General features: G+C 39.1%; 1 protein-coding gene across 2 annotated transcripts; it reads left to right on the top strand.

Moving 5' to 3' along the window:
- On the top strand, window positions 1-25264 carry LOC135482002 (A disintegrin and metalloproteinase with thrombospondin motifs 14-like). 2 transcript variants are annotated; one of them, XM_064761811.1, is made up of 23 exons: window positions 1-467; window positions 2091-2121; window positions 3458-3786; window positions 5974-6106; window positions 6803-6957; window positions 8346-8429; window positions 8588-8741; window positions 9034-9139; window positions 9640-9783; window positions 11019-11151; window positions 11565-11735; window positions 13210-13352; window positions 14159-14225; window positions 14797-14902; window positions 16678-16811; window positions 17143-17263; window positions 17818-17907; window positions 18309-18472; window positions 18771-19143; window positions 19578-19710; window positions 20988-21204; window positions 22893-23025; window positions 23471-25264. In XM_064761811.1, exons 1-23 carry the CDS (start codon window positions 402-404, stop codon window positions 23617-23619), a joined length of 3336 nt encoding a protein of 1111 aa, XP_064617881.1. In that variant the 5' UTR covers window positions 1-401; the 3' UTR covers window positions 23620-25264. The 2 variants fall into 2 exon arrangements, with proteins under 2 accessions (XP_064617881.1, XP_064617882.1); XM_064761812.1 differs by having other exon boundaries at window positions 2-467; window positions 11565-11678.
- Window positions 25265-27371: the final 2107 nt, after the last annotated feature.

The following is a 27371-nucleotide window of genomic DNA, read 5'->3' as shown; positions in this document are numbered from 1 at the left end:
CAGCTCTCTCTCTTTTCTCAAGCTACAACAGGCCTCTTCTCAAACCATAGTTTCCTAATGTGTTGTATGTTTTTATAATCAACGATATAATTATTGTAGGCTCCATACATCTTATAATCTAGTATACTGGGATGTATAAGCGCTCACCTCTGGACCAATCGCTCACCGAGAAACAAGCGACAAGGATACTGGACGTTTCCGCGCAATGGTCTCATATAATCCTGTTAGGAAGTAATCGCTTCATTACAATTGGCGAGGGGATTTAAGAGGCTCCCAGTCAGTCAAGTGAGTAACGGCTGGGCAGGAGTTAGCGTACATCGGACATAGGCTGTCCACGGAGAAACAGCCACAGTTTGCAATTCACATCTGGCCGACACATTGAAGTAAAAGTGTTCACCAACATGAAGTCTTACTTCGCCTTTCTATCAACAATCTTGCAATGGCATTTATTTTTGATCCTTGTTGAGGTAAGTAATCTTTGTGTTAACCGATTATTAAGTATATTGCCCACCTTTAGTTTTGGAATGTAATATTTTGGCGTTGGTGACGAAACAGTTACATGGTCTAAGATAACTTGGTATTAGACGTACGTGGTTTTGTGATTGTTTCATTCTTCATACTGACGATATCTGTTAGTCTGTTTCAAAATATTATCACACTTATAATTACTGCAACTAAACAGACATCTGTACAGCTTATATTATTTGCATGGAATGAGTAGCCTACGTCAAAGAATATCATTATTGAAATATAAATGTATGTTGTACGCAAAATTAGCTTTACATTTATTATTCAAAGCATAAACGCAATTTTCCGTACCAAAATCAGCGGGAAGACTGTGAACTGTCCATACATTGCACATCCACAATGTGAGGGTTGTGTTAGGGGCAGACCCTCCTCCCTCATCCCCAAGGATCTGTGTCTGGGTCGGAGTACTTCAAGATGCGGTTACATATCAGAAGAGCTGCATGTCGACAGTCACCGCAAGACGATTTCATTAACTTGTCAGAGTGGCATATGGCAGGCTGCATACGTGTAGAAATATAAGTGCTAACAACTGTCTTACTCAAACCGCCAATACACCCTTAAATCCCTGCTTATTAGCGTAGGCAACCAGGCTTAAATTTCACTCTTTATTCCCTAATTTCCTGCTGATTTGCATAGTTTTTAATGTATGCACCATTTGGTAACATAAACAACAACTTTAAGCGACAAAGGCTCCTGTTATGAGTTATGCTGAAAAATCATAAAGTGGTTTCAAGTTTATATAAAAAGGAAACCGTATAATGCTGATCAAAAATTGTTCATTGAAAGTCGGGACATTTCAAAATGATATTTAAATTATAGGTAACTGGCCAAGTCGTTTTTGGTTGTTCGGTCAGCTTCCCATGAGTTACCCGAAACATAACCCTAAAAAGCTTGTTAGCTTTTGTTTACGTGGAGATTTATATCTGTATATATAAGAGACGCGAACATAAATCTGAAATTCGATATTATAAGGCACTTGATTGTCAAAACACACAAAAAATGAAAAGAAAATTGCGGAGGCAAAAAAACTGAAGAGCGTAATGGAGGCTCTTTTCAACTTGTCTTGTTTTATTTTGACACCTAAGACGTTGCTGGGAATAGGTGATTTACGTTTAGTTCAGATTTTCACAATCCTTGTGTATTATGATTTCGCAACTCATTAATATTCTTATTTGACTCAACTTTTGCAATTAATCAATCGCCTTTTCTTAAGTCATATCATTACGTATAAAATTAGGTAAAAAGGACTTTTAAAAAAAGATTTTTTTTTCAAAAAAAAACTTTGTTCTTTAATGTATGGTAGACAAATTTAAGTTATTATATTTTTCGTCGTTACTTCGTGTGTTAGTACCTGTGCAATAGGTTGTTGGTTTTTTAAAACAGTATGTTGTGCTATTCACCGTATGTATCCCTCAGAGTGACAGATTGTTTATAAAGTAAATGTTTATCCAAAGCTAGCACTCTGGGCACACCTCCCCGTGCTCTGTTAGATAGTTCATACTTTATACATTCTTCATTTCCGTAGAGCAAAGCCTGTCAACATATGGTTTTATCTTTTGCAGGTTGCCCAGGGATCACTAGGTTCAACGAAAGGTAATATATTATATATCAGGATCAACTGTTAGTCATTTCATAGGTTGGCAATATTCCAGTCTTTGTTTTGCTCCTACAGCGTGCATGATGCTACTTTCAGTTATCCTGTTTTTGAGGTTGCCACGTTTGAGAGATTCACATTTTTGTACTTATCTGGTATTTGCCTGTCGCTTAAGGGCACCCTAACCCAAACGTCGCCCTCTCGGGGACCATTGGTTATGGAGTCAATGTTTCCATGTATCATCGTGTGTTGTTCACGTCTCCTGTTGAGAAGCGTGGAGAGGATAATACTTATGGAGGCCTCTTAGTGATACACTACAATCTAGCCATATCTGAAGGGGTAGGCTCATCTCAGCGGCCAACAAAACATAGGGCGTGAAAAACGACAACAGAAAAACACACGTCAGACAATTTTTCCCCAAGTGCTTGTAATATGCTTTAAGTCTGGGGCGGTGTTTTTTGTTATGTGTGCATATTTATGACTGAAATAAGTAGTCAGAAAAAGCCGAGAGTCATCGGTAGGCCATTCTTATAAATAGTTTAATTTAAGGCAGCTGTTTTTACACGGTCATGCTGACGTGGCGTTGAGCATTATAATCCTCCCGATTGGGACTATCATTTCTGACAAGGGGAAGGATAAAGAAACTGTATATACAGTCTTATATACACAGGCTTTTCCTAATGGATGTTGTTTGCCAGATCAAAGCGTGGGCAATTTAAAAGAGTCAACAATTCATCGTATTCAGAACGAATGTTTTCCATCTGCTAATTACTATGGTATGTGTTTGTCAGCAATAACAAACACGTCGTGTTCCCGTAGATTAATGTCAAACTCGTGCAGTGCTGGAGTCTTGATCCAAAAGGGAGGCATCACTCCATATTCTCGAACTCTTGTTACATATGATTTATACTTTTTCTCGAGCGTGTGATGTACTATTTGCCTGTATGGAAAACTCGTTTCTCTACAGGACACCGCGCATTTCCTCTAATAGGAGCGGAGCTAAATATCCCTGGTTATCTCGTCATTTCTAAATACTACAATTCTGTGAGACACCCCAACTCGATACGAAAAACAGATGGTGAATAAATAGAGCAACTTGGAGGGGAAATCACCAATTACGAATCAGTAGCATTTGATGACATTTGTTGTCTATTCTGACAGCTCAGCTTAAAACTGAGATTGGCAGTAGGCAGATATCTTTATTCAGTTGTTTTTACTCTATGTCTATATATCACAATGATACTGTACTTTTCAGCTGAGTTCATATTTTACGCTATGTTAATAATGGCGTACTCAAGTCCTGAGCGTGACGCTTCTTTTCTTTCATATTTGCAGATATAAAATGGAAAGAATACACAGTGCCTCGAGTATTACAAGCTAACGGTAGTATAGATGAATATATAATTCCCCCCAAACCCGACAATCCGTTTTTAGGCAGCCAAAGTTACAAATCTCCTGACAAACTTTCCCTTTTGCTCGATTGGAGAAACCAAACTCTTAGCTTGGAGCTTTATAAAACGGACTTGGTTTCTCCTGGAGCAATAGTAGAGTGGGAAGAGGGCAACTACACTTTTCAAGGCAGGGTACGTGAAGACTGTTTTTACCATGGTTACGTCATGGGGCACGAGGAGTCATTTGTCGGGCTATCCACCTGCCTTGGTCTGGTAAGTACCAATACCTACTGTACGAATGTTTCGCGCGATCGCTATTACGATATTTACAATCTTCGTATAATCTCGCTGATAACACGCGAGCAGGTAGGAAAAAGACATGCAAAATATGAAAGTTTTCAACAATATCAGAGTCGGCACAGATCAAATGTTTTAATCCACAGACTCCTGTCTAAAATTGTCAGTAATTTCATCACTTCCGCAGTCGTGCATACGTTCACGGAGAGAAGAATCCAAAATGACGATTATGATGCCACTAAAACACTTTCTATAGGCACAATTTAATGGTATATTTTCCACAATTATGAGCTGTGACGTCTTATAATTGAAGGGTAACCATTAAGCTCAAAGGTAGGTTAGAACAGCACAGCAACCAGTCAGTGTATATATGAGATCCGTTGTCTGTGATTTATACCATCAGGTTCCTAACTGCAAGATCTGGTCTCGTTACTTTTCGCCACTAGTAACTATGCTATCCGATAAATACACATTCCAAAAACCATAATAAAAATGTACAGGTTATGGCCAAGCCTTAGCCGCTTGTATTTCTTGCGATCTGTAATTACAGTTATACAGTTGGTGAATTTAAATACATGTACGCATAAAACAAACCGTTCGGTTTAATTTTGCTTTATGATCAAGTTCAAGTTCATTCTTTGGTTCTGTTTGTCGTGTTTATCCTTAAAATAAGTGCATGTGTCCTTATGATTACATACCATGTACGGGCTGTTAAATAGCATGTGTTCGCATTTTCAATTAATGCACTGACATACCCTATGCGCAAATAATATGTGCCATTAAATTATATGTACATATACATATATGCTGGGGTTTGCTTGACAAACCGTGTGACTCATAGAGCTGGTTGACAAAGATCCGGGATATAAAGTGCAAATATGAATATTTTTTCATCTGATACTATCGTATAATTTGACACATTTCCCTTATACTTATTTGGCAACATCCCCTACATTTATACAGGTTTAATAATATTGCCCAATGGTGTAATGTATCAATTAATTAAAAAATTTTGCGGTAACTTGAAAGGCTGACCTTCTATACACAGTACGATATCAACACGTGGCTTATAGTCCATACTGGTGCCCGTATTGTAGCATCACTGGATATGATTATATATATGGCATTCCTAAAGTGGTTTATGTACTTATGATGTGTACTACTCTAGGGATCGAAAAAGCTGACATGGACTTGAAAAGATTTATCAGGCATATGGAATTCACACTGCCAATAAAATTGCTTCCTCGGCCTTCAGCTATTGGTAAATAGAAGCATTTTGTTGAAAGGATTTGACAGTCCCCAGGATAATTTTCTGTGTGTACAGTCTCTTGCTGACTCAGGTCTTGAAACAGATGGCTTCAATGAGCCCCTTGTCTAGACCACCGACTTCTGCCGAGGGGCATGGAGAGGTCACATGGCCACCAGAAACCCCCAGGCAAACCAGCGCACAGCAACAACAAATACCCACAGAATCTGATTAAAATTGTTACCAAAAGAAAGGAAAGAAAATGTAGGTTAATCCAACATTTCGCAAAGCAAGACTTTTGAACCTCGAACTATTGCTGTTCTGCCAAAGCGTGTATCTGCGGCCGGCTATATGTCATGCCCGTGGTTAAATATAGTAAAGATATTCTCTATGTCTATTTATACAAATTTGCGTGTAGTTCACATGTGTGACACAATTTTAAGTTCACTGTGTTATGTCAGGGTTATGAACCAAGTATCTGGAAAACGGATTTTGTATACGCTAAAAATATTGATTTAACACCTTGACCTTTCACGTGATAGTAATCGGATATTCGAAATACACAATTGTAATGTCTCTGTATATAGACCCTCCCTAACGCGTTTGGTAAATACTTATACTAATCAATACTGCGATGTAAATTCAGGTTTAGAAATCATGGTTAGAAGTTATAAAAGCCTTTTTGACAATGAAAGTAAAACTATAGAGTAAGTAAAAAGCAACTGTGAAAGATTTCAATAACATACATACAGGAAACAACAAGATACAGAATTTTACGCTCTTGCATTTAAGAAACTCGTTTTTCGAAGTTAAACCAAAATAAGATGTAGATGCACTTTGTGTTTCCTGGCAAAGGTGTAAATTTGCTGCACACTGTTTACGTTGCATCTGATGGCAACGTATCATTTGTTCTTCAGAATGGGTTCATACACACAGACGAGGAAGAGTTAACTCTGGAACCAGCAGCCACTGACCAGCAGAAAAACCGACACGTCATAACAACTACCACCAACAGACAGAAACGGGCCCACTTAAAAAAGCGAAATCACGGTTGGTGACAAAAAACGGACATGTGATGCGATGGTATAAAAGAAATGTCAGCTCTGTATAATGTAACTGTGAGTGAGTGAGTGAGTGATTGGGGTTTAACGTCGTACTCAACAATTTTTCAGTCATATGACGACGAAGGAATCATTAGGGTGCATGTACGTGTAATGTGCCTCCTTGTTGCAGGACGGATTTCCACCGCTCTTTTATTTAGTGCTGCATCACTGAGACGACTTACCGAAGGCAAGTAAGCTGCCCCGCCCGAGCCATTATACTGATACGGGTCAACCAGTCGTTGCACTATCCCCTTCATGCTGAACGCCAAGCGAGGAAGTTACAACTTCCTCTTTTAAAGTCTTAGGTGTGACTCGATCAAGGATTGATCCTGGATCTACCGGTCCCGAAGCGGACGCTCTACCATAATGTAACTGTGTGAATGCCTCTTGCTCTCAAGCAAATTCTGTCTTAACTAAAAACCATTTTTGTTATTTATTATGTTCTGTGAAAGCAAATCTACAAAACACATGATGACAGTAGTAAACACGAAACTCCTGGTCAAAGTCAAATGTAGATTCTCACAATAGGACGCTTTGTTAGATGTCTATCGGTAAGAAACGTTTACTAATAACTGTTGTGCAACCTTTTGCTCTGTAAGTACAAAGATATCACAGCCTAACAGTTCCACTGTTTCCTAAACAGGCCGACGTGTCCGTCGCTCACCAGAATCGTTCCGGAAGAAAAGGAGCACAGGTGACGTAAAGTACTTGGAGGTGATGTTAGCCTGTGATTCCACAGTGGTCAAGTTCCACGGCAAGGACAAGTATGAGCAGTATCTACTGGGGATGCTGAATGTTGTAAGTACAACTATGAACAGTATGTACTAGGGATGTTGAATGTTGTAAGTACAACTATGAACAGTATCTACTGGGGCTGCTGAATGTAGTAAGTACAACTATGAACAGTATCTACTGGGGATGCTGAATGCAGTAAGTACAACTATGAGCAGTATCTACTAGGGATGCTGAATGTAGTAAGTACAACCATGAGCAGTATCTACTAGGGATGCTAAATGTAGTAAGTACAACTATGAGCAGTATCTACTGAGCTTGCTGAATGTAGTAAGTACAACAATGAGCAGTATCTACTAGGGATGCTGAATGTAGTAAGTACAACAATGAGCAGTATCTACTGTGGATGCTGAATGTAGTAAGTACAACTATGAGCAGTATCTACTGAGGTTGCTGAATGTAGTAAGTACAACTATGAGCAGTATCTACTGATGTTGTTGAATGTAGTAAGTACAACTATGAACAGTATCTACTGGGGATGCTGAATGTAGTAAGTACAACAATGAACAGTATCTACTGAGGTTGCTGAATGTAGTAAGTACAACTATGAGCAGTATCTACTGATGTTGTTGAATGTAGTAAGTACAACTATGAACAGTATCTACTGGGGATGCTGAATGTTGTAAGTACAACAATGAGCAGTATCTACTGGGGATGCTGAATGTAGTAAGTACAACTATGAATAGTATCTACTGATGTTGTTGAATGTAGTAAGTACAACTATGAACAGTATCTACTGTGGATGCTGAATGTAGTAAGTACAACAATGAGCAGTATCTACTAGGGATGCTGAATGTAGTAAGTACAACAATGAGCAGTATCTACTAGGGATGCTGAATGTAGTAAGTACAACAATGAGCAGTATCTACTAGGGATGCTGAATGTTGTAAGTACAACTATGAACAGTATCTACTGTGGATGCTGAATGTAGTAAGTACAACAATGAGCAGTATCTACTAGGGATGCTGAATGTAGTAAGTACAACAATGAGCAGTATCTACTGATGTTGTTGAATGTAGTAAGTACAACTATGAACAGTATCTACTGTGGATGCGGAATGTAGAAAGTACAATTATGAATAAAATAATATCTGTATTAGTTAGGTTGATCGTAGTAAGTGTATGAACGCTTTAAGAAAATATTCTCTATACATGACTAACAATCTGTGGTTTACACCGGTACCAGATTGAGACAATCTAGGGATTAAATGTGTTTGGGTAATTATTTTTATTAATTATTTAATCATTCACGAATTATCATAACAAAACAGACCTAAAGGTATTTAGGAAATCTTTCCTGTACATGACCAACAATCTAGGCTTATAGAATATTAAACGTGTTTAGTACATGTTATTTTAAGGGTGTAATGAACATGTTTGCTGGTCTCATTTCAGATGAACATGGCCTATCAACACGGTACTCTAGGCGTTGATATCAGAGTTGTTCTCGTTCGGCTGAAGGTCATGGACGACGCTACAGTAAGGACAAATCCAACCAATATAAAAAAGAGTAACAGTGAAAACAGTGACTTTTCATTGATATGCACTCTAAATATACTTTAAAATGTATACAACTCAAGAAACCTGTGAAATTCCAATAATCTGAAGTATATGATAATGTACATTCAATATTTCAGGCCCGTCCGATGGTAAGGAGGAACAACCATATAGCACTGACGCTACAGCTGTTTTGTCGATGGGCCTCCAGTTTGCAGAATAGATATGACCCTAACGATCCCAGCAATCATGACATTGCCATATACGTCACCAGGAAGGACATCGGACCCGCTGGTAAGGTTCAGAGACATAGTCATCAAGGAAATTCTAAATACCCCACTAAAATAGCGTATATACAAACTTGTTTTTTGACACAAAGTTTTAACGCTCCTTTAAAAATTAGCGTTACAGTAGAAGGCTGATAAAGTGGCACACCGTAAAGTCTGTTCACTTTAATACTTCACAGAATCGAAGAAGGCATTATATAAAGCTAACAGAAGAGACAGCGTTCTGGATGCACAGTAAACCAGCGGGTAGTTGCTAGCTTAGAACAGTTCGGCCGCCATTGCTTCTTTTCTGTTTCCAGGTTACGCCCCGGTGACAGGTCTATGTTACCCCACGAGGAGTTGTGCCATTATCAAAGATGAAGGCCTCAGCTCAGGATTTGTCATGGCCCACGAGACTGCTCACACGTAAGATATATCCTATATAGACCTTTCCGAACTGTCAATCCAGAACACGCACGTGACCAATCGTAATCAATATTGTTGTAAGTAGGCCAACCGGATGTCCCACAAATTGGTCACAAATATTCAATTGTTTTGTAACGTAATAACGTCACCACCGGAAATGGAATGAAAAAGTAACGTTGTCAGGTGAAAGGTTGGGTGGAAGGACAGTGGATGTGGTGGATCCATTCACTGAGTCCTGTGCCATGGTGGCAGTTATATAGCATCAAACTGAACATGTTTTCCACGCTTACACACTAGCTAAGCTATGTTCATATATGATCAGATAATGTCGTTTCCTTGTCAAAATTTCTGATGCCATGTCTATTAAAAACAGATTTATATCTTGTTATATTTCTCTAAAATTCCGAAAATAAATGATATTTGCCATTTTGAGGTAAAAGTTTGTGACCTGTAGATATGGTTGAGAATTACGAACTTCAAAACTTATCATTTCGCATCAGGTTTGGACTGCTTCACGACGGACAAGGTAACAGTTGCCATGGGCCATCCTATCACGGTAGTATCATGGCACCTCTTATGGAATCTGCCTTTAATCGGTACTTCTGGACAGAGTGCAGTCGAGTTCAAATGACTGGGAGAATTAGGTGAGCCATATCACATATCTTTCCACACCATTACTAAACATATAAAAATATGACTCACAAAGTCTCTATGACAAAGGACGTGGTATGGTAAGGCGGGGAATCCGCCCCAGTGCAAGAATCTGTGGACCCCGAGTAGTGAAACTGACTGTAGCTGTGGGTGATAGCTGCACGTAAGGCTACTTTTTTTAGTTCTGTTTTACTCGTCTTTTCCTGTTGTATGTCAAGCATACGGCGAATATAGCTCCAAACATGCACTGAAGCGATGTATAGGTCATAAAATCGAAAAACTGTAGCCAGCTCCAGTCACACTGAAATATCTTTTTTTTCGCATTCGACACTGTACAGTTATGAAAATCACAGCACTACAAATGTAACTTTCTGAAAAATTTTTGAGATTAAATAAATATATAGCAAATGTAACTGTCAGCCTTATACTTTCTCTACGCATAACATGTTAATATTAATGTTAGCTAGTGTACCACATGTATTCTTAACCAGGATTCACGTATGATGTCGCTATAGTTGCGGCCTTTATCTTTACTCACACAAAAGTATGTTTCCAAATAACAAAAGAATCACAAAGATTCGAACTCCTCTCCGATATGTAACGTTTTCTCCGCAGTGACTTCGTTACTCCACTGTACAGTGGAGGATGCCCGATAGACCACGGCAGAAATACAGATTTTAAACTTACTAAATTATGACAAAACTCATCACATTATAACGTTTATGTTTTACATATGAAGACAAACGTTGACCAAAACGAATCCATTGGCAACAGGTAGAAACACACACATGAAGAAATATGAAGATATTTTTCTGGTTAACGTTGATCTTCATACTGTAAATTAAAAACAAAGTGCCTCGTTTTAACGAAAAATTGGTGTTTTAAGTGCAATTTTGGAGGGTTATCACTAAGCAACAATCTCTTTTATGGAATTGTACCTTTCATGAGTGTTTCGACCAAGTTTTATACTTCTGATTCCGAAATTAACAGAACTGTGCTGGGATTTTGAAATTTACACTTTCTTATCTTACCTATCAGGGGCCGATTCTCCGCCTTACCGTACTAGTTCCTTTACTACACACTATCCCTGCAGTAGTCATACCTTTAATTGTCTAGCGGAGTCGGAAAGCTTTGCTCAATCAAATTGTTTTCTCATGGTCACCCTTACTGTTGATTTCTTTACATCCATTATGCCACTGAGATGCACGATCAAAGTTTCCAATTTCAGAGGCATAACGTGCCTTGACGACAAGCCAGGAGAGCAGAAGTGGGAGAAGTTACCGGATCCGATGGGAAAGATCTGGTCTTTGGATGAACAGTGTCGTCAGGAATTTGGTGAACAGTTTTCTCTCTGTGAAGCTGTACGTATACCTTTGGAATGTGTTTTAGGGATGCAGAAGTTTTAAAAGAAATTTACAGCGGTAAATATTCAAAAAAATTTGTAGCCTTGTAATGATAAACCATCCTATTGTACCTTGCCTTACTTACCAAAATATACTGTTTGTAAATGATAAATGCCCAGAAAGAAACTGTTACTGTGTAGGTCGTGTTATGCAACGTGTAAGGTGTGTTATCACAATATGGAAGAAAAGTATGGAAAATGCAAGAAATGCAAGATTTCATAGAACTTGGCAAAAACTTTCATCTACGAGAATCTCGTGAAACGATGAATGTTTGAAACAACAAACATTATAGTCACAGAGCGATTGCTTGATGTCATGTTGCCATACAGCTATATCGTTCTCAGACAGACTGTCTTCATCACTCTCCCCAGTATCATCATCGAGACCAGTGTCCTATGCTTTGGTGCTCGGAGAAGCGCCGCCCACTGCTATGTAAAACAAAAGGCGGGCCTCCCTTGGAAGGTACGAAGTGTGGAGACCTTCAGGTAGGTCCCTGGCAGCGATGGCGTATGAGAGAGAGGAAGGTGAGACGGAGGAATCAGGTACATGTTAGACCCCATCCCACCACGGACTCCCTGCAGTCCGACGGGGAATTTTGTCGTGCTCCGGAGTGACAATGACTTACATGTACTTGGACTAATTCAGTAGAGGACGTTAGCTTGAGTTACGCCTTAGTAGTGTGGAGTGTGCGTGTTTTGTGCGGTCGTTGTATGTTACAATTTTCCTGCACCATACGTAATGATGAACTGCATTCTTCCTTGTGTTCCAATTTCTAACATTTTTACAGTATAGTCTTTTGCATGCAAAGCGTTTATTTTGCCTATAATTCATACTGACTTATTGTTAATTCATCAGTTTTAATCTAACAGTTTTGAAGTGCTAGACAAGTTAAAACGTATAAAACCTACCGAAATTAACTTTATATCCATAATATCGAGGAAGTCTGAGCGTCAAGTCCCATATTCGTATATCACTCGTAAACTATGAAAGGCGTTCAAAGTCGATAATCCCAAAGCCCATTTCCAAAACAGTCTAAAATATTATAAACTAGCTCCCAAAGGAATATCTAAGAAATAACATATAAACAGTAAATAGAGTTACACGGTACCATGTAAGACAGAAAAAGTCACCAGTATTGTGAGAATTGTGTGGATAATTCAAGGCTTGATAATTCAAATTTTAACACTTTCCAGTTCGAAAACAAACATAGTATGTCGGTCGAGCTTCGATTTCAACTGTTCATAAAAGCGCCATATTAATGTAATAGATATGGATGCTTATACAGCCCCTAACCCTAAGGGGAATTTTTACTACTCAGAATACAGGCTGAACATGAAGTTGGCATGACTCCAAACCTGAAATGAAAAGACAACAATAAGCTTTTTAATCGAAGCTAACCTAAACCATATAAATGTTGTCGGGAGAAATAACATTGTCCACAGCATTACCCAAAGTCATTTCTTGCGGTAGATCTAAATACACAAGTTGTTGGCAAGAAGAGATAATCGGAAATGCTACAGCCTCTTATACTCTCAACAACAGGGAATGTCTCGTGTTAAGTCAGTTTGAATTTTACTAACAACATGGAGTTGTGCCAGCTTAAAGGAATACTCGAAATGAAAACTGTCTTAGAAACTTGGAACCCCTGCATAATAATAACCAATTATCCCCAACGTCAGCGGAGAGGAAAGATGCTAGTTTGTGGAGCTGTTTGCTGCCTGTATGTAACGTTGTTTGGCAACGTCTGTTTTATAGATGTTCTTTTTTGGCCACTAATATTGGTTCCTATAAAGCGTGAACTTAGATTTTAAAAGTCTAAATGTTAATAAATAAATTAGTAAAGTCTTCTGGATTGGTAGACTAAGGTTATGCTTTGTGCATATTGTTACACAGTAAACTCTGCTTGAATAAATCTGGGATTATTGTTCTTGAGTAATGCAGACAAGTAATAAACGTCATGTTTCACGTGTAAAGGTAGAAGCAACCTTTATATTTGTTGGTACTTTCAATTTTCAGTATTGTGTCAGCGGCCGTTGTCAGTATGAGGATGATGTGATCCCCGAGGATGGTAACTGGTCGTCGTGGGGCGATTGGGGACATTGCTCCACACCTTGTGGCATCGGAATCAAATACCGGCATAGACGATGTGACAATCCGGCGTGAGTTCCAACAGACCCAGCCAAAGTGAACCCGAATAATTTATAAACTGAAGAAAAGAGCTAATCGTTTCAGATATACATTTGTTAACGATCATCTGTTTAACATTATATAACAGTGGCGTCGAAAGGGAATTAAAAGTGGGTCTGTGGGAGGGACATCTATCGCAGCACATTAGGCGAATGTCCAGGGGCTGCCTAGGCACCGGAAGCTCCGTGACTCAAGAATGCCGTAGATGAGATCTCAAGCATTTCGGGCATCGAGAGATGGCCACTGAAGGGTATAGACCCGTAAAGGTGACATGGTAAACATGAAAGCTGTATCAACTTACCCTAACACATTTGGCGAGTGTCCAAGCGACTCCGAGTCTCTGAAGGCTGTGTGACGTTAGATAGCCAGAGACGTACTCTTGGGGAGACATTTAAATTTGGGTGGCTGAAACATGGGGTTTAAACAGTAAAGAGGCGTAACAGCGACATGCTCCCTCTAAAAGGGTACGGAGACGAAAACTGACAAAAAAAATATAAAAGATCAGAAGTCAGTGTGCCGAGTTTTAGAAGTCGTGGTTCCAAATGTAACACTGGGGGCCTGACATTTAAATGACAGACAAAGATGAGCGACTTTTTCACTATGTAAAAAGACTTCGTAAAAGAGCCCATTATGATCTAAAGAAAATAAAGAATTTCAAAATCCAATAATTTGGGGGGCACAGGCATGTGGGCATCATTGTATAAAATTCTAATTATTTACCATTATCTTGATCTTTCGTAAACTATTATTATTTTTCATCTGTTTCTTTTCTGTGTAGTCCAGCGTTCGGTGGAAAGTCCTGTGAAGGAAACTTTGAGCAGTATAGAACGTGCAACCTTGATGTGGTAAGTGCAATATCTAGGAATCCTAGTGGCTCATTTGGTTAGCGCGCTAGCGCAGCGTAATGACTCAGGAGCCTTTCACCAATGCAATCGCTGTGAGTTCAAGTCCAGCTCATACTGGCTTCCTCTCTGGCCGTACGTGGGAGGTTTGCCAGCAACCTGCGGATGGTCGTGGGTTTCCCCGAGGGCTCTGGTTTCCTTTCACCATAATGCTGGCCGCCGTCGTATAAGTGAAATATTCCTGAGTACGTAAAACACTAATCAAATAAACAAATAAATATGAATCCTAGTGAAATTATCACTCAGTTTTTATCAATACTACGCTTGTTCACTTGACCGAGCACTACCAACTGGTTTGAAACTCCTGGAGTAAAGTGACATTGTCATCCTGTCATACCTGTCTAGGGTATTTCGCAGCATGTTCAAAGTTTAGCAAACCTGTACAGGATTGAGTTGTCTAATGCAACACTGACTAGTTAGTGAACGCAGTTTTATTGACGAGGTAAAAACGTTCACAGACTTAGGAGTGATGTCCTGATGTCCTGATATTTCCTTTGTGTCTGGAAAATTTCAGCCATGTGGGATAGGACGAGACTTAAGAGCCGATATGTGCAATAATTTCAATTTTGGAATACCTGAAGACAAACAGCATAATTGGATGCCGTACCAGCAAGATGATGGTGAGTTAGGCCTCATATTTTATCACAGGACAGATGATGGTGAGATAGGGGTCGCCTTCTATCACAAGACATATGGTGGTGAGTTAGGCCTTGTCTTTTATCGCAAGACAGATGGTTTTGAGACCTAGTCTTTATCACAAGACAGACGACAAGACAGATAATGGTGAGTTAGATGTCGCCTCCATCACGAGACAGATGTAGGTAAGTTGGGTAAATTTATCACGAAGATGATGGTGAGTGTCCCCTTCTATCACGAGATAGATGATGATGAGTTAGGTGTCGCCATCCACCATGGGACAGATGATCGTGAGTTAGGTGTAGCCATCTACCACAAGACGTGATGGTGAGATGTGTCGCCATCTGTTAATGGGCAATTTATTGTGACTCATGTCACCTTTTAACACAAAACAATGAAGATGTGTAAAGCGTCACATATTACAGGACGATGAACATGAGTAAGGCGTCATGTATTTCATTTCAAATTCATTGCAAGACGATGAATTTGAGTAAATGTGTAACCTATTACAGGTAGTCGAAGGTGTCGCCCATCATGCATTTGTAAGGTGAAAGTGAGTAAACTGATACCTTGATAACTAGGATCAAGTTGAGGTCCCACATAGATGATGGGTAATGTTTTGTACGTAGGCGCGGCTTCATGTACAGTATTATATCTGATCCTTGGATATACATGCAGATACAAGGAAGGTACACTAAAGTAATGTACATGGGACGTATATGTAGACCGAGTTAAAGAGTAGGATTTGATCAGCTGTATTTCGAACTTTAAACCGATAGTTAGCAGGTCATAATTCTATAAGGCATTCTTTGTAACAAGCCAAGGTACAGTACATATGTTAATCCTATCAGACAACTTATGATTAACTGACTACAACAGAATACAGAAAAAGACTTCAGGCCAGGTGACACAGATCACTGAACCGCGGACATTGTAAGGTAAAGTATGTATGTATCACAGATAAATTGAAATGCATCTAAGATATAATTTTCGCATCTGATGGGTTTATGTAAGACACAATTTCTGCCTATTTTGGCAAAACACAAAATAAAATCATACCTTGCAAGAATTTCACGGTGTTGATGTAAGTAAATTGTCCTCTCCATTGTGTTGTATTGGAACATGATGGTAAGTCACACTTGCACTCAATACACGTAAAGGTGTGTACTTCCTGCCAGCCAACAGACAGGTGGCGGCCATGTTGTGTAAGGGCTAAATTGTCCGTTTATCACCATAGTAAGACAACAACTTGTACTGAACAGCTACTTTCAGAGAATTATGGGTTTAAATCTAGGCCACAACCCACCACGCCGCCCGCCACAACAATGGTGAACACCACAGGCATGATGGCGGCAACCTGCTTCTTCCTTACTTACCGGAAATGGGACACGTTTAACCTAACCACAAGGGCGCAACCAACAAAAAACAGCATCGCTGACCCGGTGTGCAAATGTACTTTAACCATTATTGGCACTGTCGTTTAAAGGCTTGGGAGACATTACATTTAGCACTCTAAAACATGTGGATATTTGAATAGAATAATATTGTTTAGGAACAACAGCTTTACTAGACAGTGATCTTGACTGAGTAAAAGTAGTATCACATATTGAATCTCGAAAATAAAAATGTTGATTTCAGATTATCATCTGGTGCCTATCAAGTCAATATCATTCTATTCCCGATGCTATTTAAAACTTATTGATATGCAAGAAGGTAAAGCAGTTTCTAAATCTCACCCCAGACTTGGTCTCTCTTGTAGTGTCTAGCTACTGTAAGGTGGCATGCGTGTCAGAGCAAACAGGGGACATCTTGAAGACAGACGGAGACGTGATAGACGGTATACGGTGTACTTACGAAGATGCGGGCAACATCTGCGTTCGTGGGAGATGTCGTGTAAGTATGGTGGAAAGGGTTTATGTTCAAGGACATATTAGGCAGGACAACCAATCTTCTGTAAGTAACAATAGTGCTCAGATGGTCAGGTTTTGGATCACCGCTAAGCCAAAAGATAAACTGACTACAACTTACAACACAAATTTGCTTTGCCAATAACTTCAGGATACATATATGTCAGAAAACACAAAAATACATCGTTTATTTCAAACTGACACAAACTAATTGTTGACATAGCCTTACGTGTGAAGCCAGCAATGTTATTTTGGAAACTTAGACGGAAGGCATTTACCCTCTTAATAAAGGCTTAATAGTCTCCCTGTCTTAACAGCGCGTAGGATGTGATGGAAAGATACGGTCCAAGAAGTCGTTTGACGCATGCGGAGTGTGTGGCGGAAAAAGTACCAGTTGTCACATGGTCAAAGATTTGTACAAAACCCCCAAAAAGAAAGGTAAGTGAAACATTCATAAGTGGTTTTGAATATTTGAAGTTTTGTAGCAATGGGAAAATATCCGTTGGAAACAAAGATTGGGGTACAGTTTCCCCCTGCTGCGGCGTCTTGGGTCCAAGTTAAATTGACCACAGATCTCACTGACTACACAGAGAAGGTTCAAATTACTTTAGGCGAGAAAAGTTTTATATTACAATGGGAAATTATGATCCAAGAGGTGCATTAGGTACTATATTTCAATTTCCTGATCATATATGGTAAGAATTAACGACAAGATGTCACTGTGTTTTAAGCAGATCAAGTGGGATACACTTTTTGTTCAGTTTTTAAGAAGGCATTTACAGTCACATCACATGCTAATACCTCATACCTCATAAGAGCACGCCAGAATGCCTCGTGGCATGGGTAAGAGACTAATCAAGCTGCACACTCGGTCGCGTTTCCATAAATCGGATCAACCTAAATAGGCGGTTAAAATTTCAGTGAAATTAAATTTAATGTTGTTATTTGTTTAGTGTACCAAGGGAAATCACTTTACACGGTTTATTTTTCAGTGTATGGATCGTATGAACAGGTAACAACATTACCAACTGGAGCAAGGGACATCAAAATAACGGAGACTGTGAAATCGGCAGATGACATTGGTAAGGTCGGGTTTGAAAAGGAACTGTTAATTAAAGGATTATGTGATTAGTGTACATCTAAGTATGTCTGTAGATGCCCTCCGTGTACCGCAATAATATCGAATGTTGGAATGAATATAGTAGAATACAGCTGTATACACTTTCATAACCAGATTGTGACATTAATGGCGACTCGAATTAGAAACTCGGCCACATGGTCATTGTCGTATAAATGGGAACAGCGATAGCAATGAAGTAACATTACAAAAAAAGCTGTACTTTTTATACAGATATCTAATTACAAATGGACTTAATCGTGGGACACAGATCGTCACAAGTACAAAAAGTTAACTTAAAAACGTTAATTTAAGTGTACGCTAATACTGTCATTTATGCATTTTGACCATTTTACTGCTTTGCAGTTGTAAAAGATATAAGAAACGATAAAGTGTATGTGAATAAGAAGAACAGACCAGATAACTCCAAACAGTTCGTGGTAAATGGCGCTCGCTTCGTGTACACCCGGCGAGGATATGAGGAGTCGCTGAAGAGTGCAGGACCATTGAACAACGACTTCGAAATTTTGGTGAGTGATAACCTTCATCACAGGAATTGAACAATCCGGCACATCCTCTTGTCTCTTTCCCTTGCACACTACTTTCTGGTATGCTTGCCATTTAGGAATGGATGCGTCACCTCCATGTAGCCTAATCAATAATACTTTGAAAAATACAGCTAATAAGTTTATGATAACCATCACTGATATCACTTTTGCTTAATGTTGTCATATCTCATCATCTTTTACTGAAGAAGTTTCCATAAAGGTCGTTATGTCATCAAAATGAAGTATACCTCATGACGGCCCTGTTTGCTTACTCAAACAGCTCTATGTTACGGACACATACCGACCCACGGCTGTCAGCTTTCAGTACACCGTGGCTAATGCTGAACAGAGTACCCAGCATTCCACGAGCCAGTCGACAACCCATTCGACGACACAGTCAACAACCCAGTCGACTAGACTGGCGGAGGCGACCACGATAGGTGATATGAATGAGGATGAAGATGAGGATGAGGTGATGGATACGTCGGACGAGGATTTTGGGGACAACAGAACTGACGACGATGAATATAGCGAGGAGGAAGGTTTGAGCAATGAATCGGGGAAAGGTCAGCAGGAGGCTCCGTGGACACCGACCCGTGACGTGGCCTGGATCTTTGACAGGTGGTCAGAGTGTAGTCAGACATGCGGCGGAGGTGAGGCAATGCTAGGGCAATATGTTAACCATTGGTGTGCCATGGACCAGTAGACATTCCGTCTCAGCGACTGCACGCAGCGAAAAAATGTACAAAAATGTGTATTTACGATGTAAAGCATTTGATATAGAAAGGTAACGTTTGAAATGATAAGTTGCCAAAGATTGTTGGGCGATTTATTGATTGGTTAGACTGACTACATATAGAAGGGAAAACAATCATATATTACCAAAGAATAGATATTTAATTATTACGATTTGGGGATATTTTTTGTTCATGACACCTTCATCAATGATAAGGAGTAGTAGAAATGTACAATATCACAACGTGAGTTAGGGGTTTGATTCTGTAAATATTAATGACGTTGTTGATATTAAATAAATCTTGGTGGTGTTGTTTTATTCCTAAAGGTGACACACTGATTTTGTCCACAGGTACGTTCTATGCGATTTTTGCGTGTAAGGACTTTGATCTGAATTCGACCGTGGAAGATTCCGTTTGCAGCCACCTAGAGACCCCTGAAGTGCCCAGTGCACCCTGCAACAGAAAATCTTGCTTCACCTATAAGTAAGCAATGTACGCCCAGTATGACAACAATGCATTATCTTCTTTGCCTAATTCCGACTGCTATCAGCTAATCTAGTTGTGGATAGTTGACATGAAAATGGACAATCTGAGTTTGCAATTTAAGCGTCAGACGGGAGATTTGTAGGACAGTCGTCAATGTCATTTGCATAGCAATATACCAAAGGGTCCTGTATATGACGTCTACATATCCAGCCTTATAGCATTTGGTAGATCATGTGTGTTGAATGACGATTTCAGTCAAAAGTTATTACTTCGAAAACTAGTGTGTCAGTGATACTCTAGGAATTGCTTCCACTCTAAGTTTCTTTAATTTTACAATGAGATTATATAGCTTTTAGGTAAATATGGACGGAGTGTCTAGAGTCTCGGGCGCTGTGCTTCGTAAATGTGAGTAATTCCGCTCAGTCTGGCGATGGGCGATGTTTATGCATCACGTTGAAAAAAATCCCCACGCTAGAAATATGAACAGTTGCAATCAAACTCAGATAATATACATATATATTAAACTTATAAATTACATGATTTGGATACGTATGAATTCACGCGCTGACGGAATTCCGCTACTCTATCACGCAGCGTTGAAAACTGTTCTCTGCTCTTGCTTAATTCACTTATTTTGAGGTTTATGTTGACCTTGTTTTGGTAATAGGTCTTGTCCATTATGGTTGACGTTTGATATACGAGTGCAGGCTATGAGGTCTTGAGTTAAAGCTAGGTTCATTAGCAATTAAAACATACGACACAAAAAACAGCAGTTGTATAAAATCAGACTGGTAACGTACAAGGGAATTTTCACTGATACCGTGCTTGCATAATATTCCAGCTTGGAAATTCGAAGTCCAAATTACTATGTTTGTCTTCATTTGCAAACAACATTAGTAAAATGTATTTATTTACCCTGATATTGAGCCAGACACAGACTTGAAAGTTTGGGAAATGGTGCTGAAATACCACATTTCCTGAGCTTATTTTCCACGTTAGCTTTCCACTAAATCCAGTGGAATAAAGAAATTGACGGAGTGATCTCTAGTGCAAACTAATAACACTTGTAGTCTAAACTATACACCATGGTAATGTGTTTCAGCACACTTACCGAATCAAGGTAACAAAACAGGTGAAAGCACAAATTTTCAAACAATCATCTTAGATGTAATATCTGAAGGTAAACTCTGATATACGGGCGCGAAGCTGGAGAATGGATATTGTTACTTTGAAACGTTCTTCTAGAGCTTTAATTGCATAAACGTTTATTGAAGGTGGGAACTGGGCCCGTGGCAAAACTGTTCCGTAGAATGTGGGTATGGTGGAGAGGAGAAGCAAGGGTTAGTGTGCCAGAAGGTCTCACCCGATGGCGGGGAGGAAGAAGTGGACGCTACTGAGTGTAACCGGGTCAAGAAGCCCGGAAATCTCACAAGACCCTGTCAGCTGCTCGTCCCTTGTACAGGAACCTGGGTTAAGAGCGCTTGGTCCAGGGTAAGGGGTCTCTTTTTGACATTTTGAAATTCACAATTTCCACCAGAAACATTTTCTGCACGAACAACGCCATTTACCCAAACACCTGTATAGGTGTATTAGTCACATTGTTTAAGTAGGTAAACAGACATGCAAACTTGCTGCAGTTTATGAAAGAAAACAACTAATGTTTGTTGGTATAGTTTACTGATGAAAATTCTAAGACGCTTCTCGGTTTGAATTCTATATTTTTTCTGTTGGCAAACTTGTCTTGCAATAGGGTAAATAATGTTTCAGAAGCGGATGATTCCGCTGCAATCTGTATGGTTAATTCATGAAATATGAAGTAATAACTGACCTCAACAAAACGTGAACAAATTGGAGGAGTAAATGAGCGAGTTGTTTCCCCTTGATTGCTTACCCGCATGTTGTAAGTCTAACAGTCCTTCGGTGTAAACAACAAAACGTATATTCAACTGATACGTAAAAAACTGTTGCCTTTCATTTGTAGCTGTGTGTCTGTAGATTGTGTAATGCCAAATGATGTAAGCATTTAATTACCTTTTGGAATTTTTACAGGAAAGTGGACCAAGGGCGTCTAACAGTCCTTCGGTGTAAACAACAAAACGTATATTCAACTGATGCGTAAAAAACTGTTGCCTTTCATTTGTAGCTGTGTGTCTTTAGATTGTGTAATGCCAAATGATGTAAGCATTTAATTACCTTTTGGAATTTTTATAGGAAGTGGACCAAGGGCGTCTAACAGTCCGTCGGTGTAAACAACAAAACGTATATTCAACTGATACGTAAAAAACTGTTGCCTTTCATTTGTAGCTGTGTGTCTGTAGATTGTGTAATGCCAAATGATGTAAGCATTTAATTACCTTTTGGAATTTTTATAGGAAAGTGGACCAAGGGCGTCTAACAGTCCTTCGGTGTAAACAACAAAACGTATATTCAACTGATGCGTAAAAAACTGTTGCCTTTCATTTGTAGCTGTGTGTCTGTAGATTGTGTAATGCCAAATGATGTAAGCATTTAATTACCTTTGGAATTTTTATAGGAGGTGGACCAAGGGCGTGTAACAGTCCTTCGGTGCAAACAACAAAACGTATATTCACCTGATACGTAAAAAACAAGAACTGTTGCCTTTCATTTGTAGCGGTGTGTCTGTAGATTGTGTAATGCCAAATGATGTAAGCATTTAATTACCATTTGGAATTTTTATAGGGAAGTCGACCAAGGGCGTGAGATTCCACTCAGTTGGCTTTCCGATCAGAGCAAGCCTGGGAATATTTCAAAATCAATGCACTTAAATTGATGAATGTGCAAGCACCCACCTCCCCCCTCCGCTTGCGAAAAACAAAGGAATCAGCGAAATCTCTGCCATAAACAAATATTAAATTATTCTTCATACTGTGACAACAACTCTACAAATTTGTAGGACAGACTGATGATGTCTGCACGATATTATAGACTATTGACGGCCATTTACAAGCTCTACCATGCAAACATTTTAGGAAAAGTGATTCTATCGCCGCTCATGGGATGAAATCATTTCCGTGGGATTTGTGTCTCCGGGTTTTTATTATCCCATCACATTCAGTAAATCCACGGAGATTTGAAATGATAGTTTGTAAACTCCCTCCATTGCCTGTAGAACTAAGTGACGAGACATGGTCTTCATCAGTGTATATCTGTTTTTCCAGTGCTCGACGACCTGCGGCACTGGTGTCCAGACACGCCGTGTGAACTGTGAATATTACGAGCCGACTGAGTACTTCAGTTGTGATGGTGTTCCCCCGTCCACTACACAGACCTGCGAGCAAAGTCCTTGTCGGAGTAAGTCTGCACAATTAACGGCGGGATTCGGTGATGGGAAATAGTGGACGCAAATGGTTGTTGAGAGTGTCTTCCATTGGGTTCTTTGTGTTTTTTTTACTCCCTTGTCAGTGTACATTCTAAAATATAGAGACCAAACTTTTCTGCTCGTTAGGTAGATTTAAACTTATTCGTGATTTATAATGTCTCATATAAATATGCCAAAGGTGATGCTACCGCGATGTTTCCAGGAATACCTATGATCAACCTTTGCAAAGCCGTGAATATATTTGCCTTGCATGCTCATGTATCTATGAATGAGTAATGTACTGACTACTCAAAATGTAGTTTGTAATTTTATTGTTGTTATTCTGGAGTAAGTTGTATGCTGGACAAACAGGTGCTTGTCTTTATTCTCAGGGTAATTTGTTCTGGTAGTCTGAAATGACCATTTGTTTGGTTTCAGAAATTCAGACTGGTCAGTGTACGGACTCCTCTAAGATGTGCCGCACGCGAACCACAGCACGATTATGCCAGCTCAGAGGCTTCAGGAAGCTTTGCTGTCAGGCCTGCAAAAAATATAACACGAGCAAACGAAGAAGATTTGCGTATTAAGACATTCTACTAAAACAGACATTTTTTTCCTATCCTAGAAAGTTGGACGATAAATTTCGTGTTTTTTCTATTCAATATTTGAATGCTATTTACGACAACTTTACAGCCCCTAACAGAAAAAGGGGAAGCGAAAGCGACAATAAAAGCCGATCAGTTCGTATCTGACATTTCCTCCTTACACAAAGAATCTGGTGTGCATCAATATTATGATTTTACAATGTTTAAGAGAAAGGAAAATATAAGTGACCGCATTCCTGTCATGTTTTCAGACTAAATTATGCTGCAGGAAGTTAACCATATGGGTGTTGTAACTTTTTCTACGTAAACAGTGCTAAGCTGCAGTTATGGTTAATATAAGAGGACCGCCATATACAAGGACAGATAGATTTTAATTCACTCATATCGGCAAATATTTTACCCAGCCTGATCTGTTATAGATCAGGACAATTTAATGCACAGTGAATTCTGTGTTGACTGTAAGTCTAAAATCAACAACCGACAGAGCAGATAAGAATTGTTGTCAACATCTGTATCTTATCTGTATCTTTGATCATCGTGTAGAAATGAAATTGTTTTTGACAGTGTTTGACATTATTTAATAAAATTGGTCACCGCTATATTAACGTCAGGGACAAGAAAGCATTTGTTCCCAGTCTCCTTAAGTTTTACAATGAGTATAATTCTCTTGTAAATAAATATAGACAGAACGTCCAGAATCTCTGGCGATCTGTTTCATGATTGTGTCTGAATCCGCTTAGCGCGAGGCTTTCGGCCGGGTATTCATCGTGTTGGATTAGATCGCCCTGCTGGATATATGAACAGTTGCAATCAAAGCTCAACTGAGACACCTATTTTGTTATCGACAACTGATATTCTAGCAAGGTACACGATTTGAATCTATGCGTTGAAACAGACATTCGTATACCAGCCGTCAACCAACAAGGACGTTCCTGGTCAATAATCGCAAGGCCAATTCTCAAATACTGAATATTGAATTCCCTCTGTCGCCTAAAATATACATTGTGTCTTTCAAACATCATTGGAAACTGCATCTCTTTGAATGATTTCGTCCTATTTTCGAACTTTAATACTTTCTAACTTCTTCTGTGGTTTGTGTTACACGTCGTTTTGGGAAATGACCTTGATTGACGGCTGGTAGACGAATGTCAGTTTCGAATCTTTCATTTCAATCACTTGCGCCTTGAAGTCATTTCGCATTTCTACTATCGACTTATAAAGAAAAGGCCAAATTATTGTATATGAAGAGGACGTGCAAAAAGTGTTCGTGCTAAAGTATACTCACTGAATTATGTATTTCTTTGCCTTTGGATATCAAGTTATTGAAATAACGAGGGCGATATTATAAGTGAACTGCCCCCTGGTACATGAAGTTCCATTAGGTATTGAAGGGGTATTAGCATGGGCCATCTTACAATATCGTCTTGTTCTTAATATCTAAATTGAGTAACTTCAATCATTCTTGAGCACCATGAAACATCAGTCAATATAAATAGGTATATGTAACTTGGTTAAGTGGAATGACTGATCAGGGGGAACGAACTTTTGAATTTCCTGTATTGTTTTGGTTGTGTCTGAATATGGTTCATGTAAGAGTATGTATGAGACGGTGGAATGCAGTCATCCGGTTTTCTGTCCATCAATTGATTCATTCTTTGAATGGTGCTTAAAATCGCCATTAAAATCTGACACTTCTTCAGTTCAAACATCATTTTGTCCGAGTTTAACTTTTCTAACCCCGAAACTATATACCCGCTCCTAATGAACCGAATTTATCCCCTGAAACGCAGTTTCCACATGAACAGGTGTAGAAAGGGGATGGTGCATTAAACCATCCGAATGGTCAGCGGTTGAATTGCTAATGGCTAAACAATCTGGTAACCACAAGGTGTTGACTCTACCCAGCAGATTCCTTGCATCGGTATCATCTTTTTAACAGTATGAATGTGTAAATTTCTGTAGTTCATAATATTTCTTTCGAATCAACATTGATAAAGGTGCAAAACTGTAAGTGGTGTGAAAAAGACTATCTTTAAAAACAACCATTTGCCCTGGTTTTCAGACAAACCAAAATCCATGAATGTGTTAGGGGTTTAACGCCACATTGGCAGTATTTCAGCCACAGCGTGTCCAAAGAGTGTGAGTAAACAGCCTCAGTCAGAGAAGTCACGCTCTTAATATGCAAAATTTTGGCATGAATATAGGTAGTTATGGGACTTGATCTGATGGTAAACAAAGTAAACTGCACACAAAATTTTGTTAAAATCGGGTATTATCTGGAGCACACATAACACGAGAACAGACAGACGGAAGACCAAACTGATGAACACAAATTACTGAAAAGTTTGTCTTATCTCTACTTTGAGTGCCACTGTTCATATTACGATATCGATGAAAAAACAAAAAAGATCTCAGGAAAAGCGGAATGTCAAAATATCCTCTTTGTATCAATTTATTAACACTGGCTTTTACAAATATTTCATAACTGTAGATCGCAACACATAACTAATAAAACGCCACTATATATGTCCGAATTATTTGTGTTAACTTGCGCTAGACAAGAAAACTAGATATTACATACACGCTTACATACATGGCTTTACATATACCTACAAAGGGACATAACTTGCAACATGCACCAACAACGTTGCTCTGAGTACCCGACTTCTGCTCGGTGTGGAAAAGTTCAAGGACTAATGTCTAGGTTCCTGGTTGTCTGTGACATGATCTATTTTTTATTTTCTTTGGCTTGTTTCACGTAAATATCTAATTTTACTACATTTCTATGACGAATACGCTGTGGTGATTGGGGAGATCCTATGCTCAGACATAAATGAAACTATTGGAAACCTAAATTAAACCGGAAGTAATCCAAAAATGTTGAGGTACACCCAAAGTTCATGAAATAGTGGTCATAAAATGAAAATATAAAACACCCGTAGTACGGATATGGACGGTTGTACCTTATGCATTTTGACCTATATTTCACTCACTAACATATAGGACATTCCACATAGTGATGAATACAATCTACACTATGTCTTGCTCATTGAACTTAATGTCCTCTTGTGTTATTCCATAAAGTTTCAAAATTGTTGGCTGAAAAGTGTTACAAAGTGTAGCTTTGTGGGTTACGTGGGTTTACGACGCAGTGACACATATGTTTAGTACATACTAAGTGCTAGGTGGCCACTATTTAAGCAGTAACATAAAAATGATGATGAAACCTTAATTGAGGTACACTGACAAGAGGATGGATTTCATCCCTGACTTGTAACCGTTTACCAACTATCAGACTATCGTTGTTGCTCTATTTTTACTTTCCATGGGGTAGTCTTTTGTATTATCTTTAAAAACGAAGAATAAGAATAACTGAGTGCTAATAAACTCACTGCTGGGAAATAGGTCAGTATACAAAACTCATGTTGTTGGACCTGCCCTTTTTGCTTGTCAGTAGAACTAACGGCCATCAAGATTAGGACAAAATGGTGTAAACATACACCCACTGCTAAATCATATATCCAGAGATACGATCAAAAGTTTACAAATTTCTGGCCCATTATCCCCTCTCAGCAATATATCATAACCGAAAAAAGAGCCTGGTTCTCCATGATTGTGAAGGTTATCAGGGTTAAGCTGTTGTTTATTTTTGCAGTGAGGCTGGTTGGGAAATTCGAATCTTCTGAGAAACAGGTTAATCGTAAACAATTCTGCTATATCATAATTCAGTCACT

This window comes from Liolophura sinensis, chromosome 1 (genome assembly GCF_032854445.1).
Source record: "Liolophura sinensis isolate JHLJ2023 chromosome 1, CUHK_Ljap_v2, whole genome shotgun sequence".
In the NCBI taxonomy this organism is placed as follows: domain Eukaryota; kingdom Metazoa; phylum Mollusca; class Polyplacophora; order Chitonida; family Chitonidae; genus Liolophura; species Liolophura sinensis.
Note: the sequence above shows the minus strand (reverse complement) of the source record. Positions and strands in the feature narration are given on the sequence as shown.

Bases quoted from the DNA above. Each gene is read 5' to 3' on its own strand.
- LOC135482002 (XM_064761811.1), top strand. From the start codon at position 402: ATGAAGTCTTACTTCGCCTTTCTATCAACAATCTTGCAATGGCATTTA. The intron at 8,742-9,033 runs GTAAGGTTCAGA...TTCTGTTTCCAG, and splicing joins GAAGGACATCGGACCCGCTG to GTTACGCCCCGGTGACAGGT. The intron at 9,784-11,018 runs GTGAGCCATATC...TTCCAATTTCAG, and splicing joins CAAATGACTGGGAGAATTAG to AGGCATAACGTGCCTTGACG.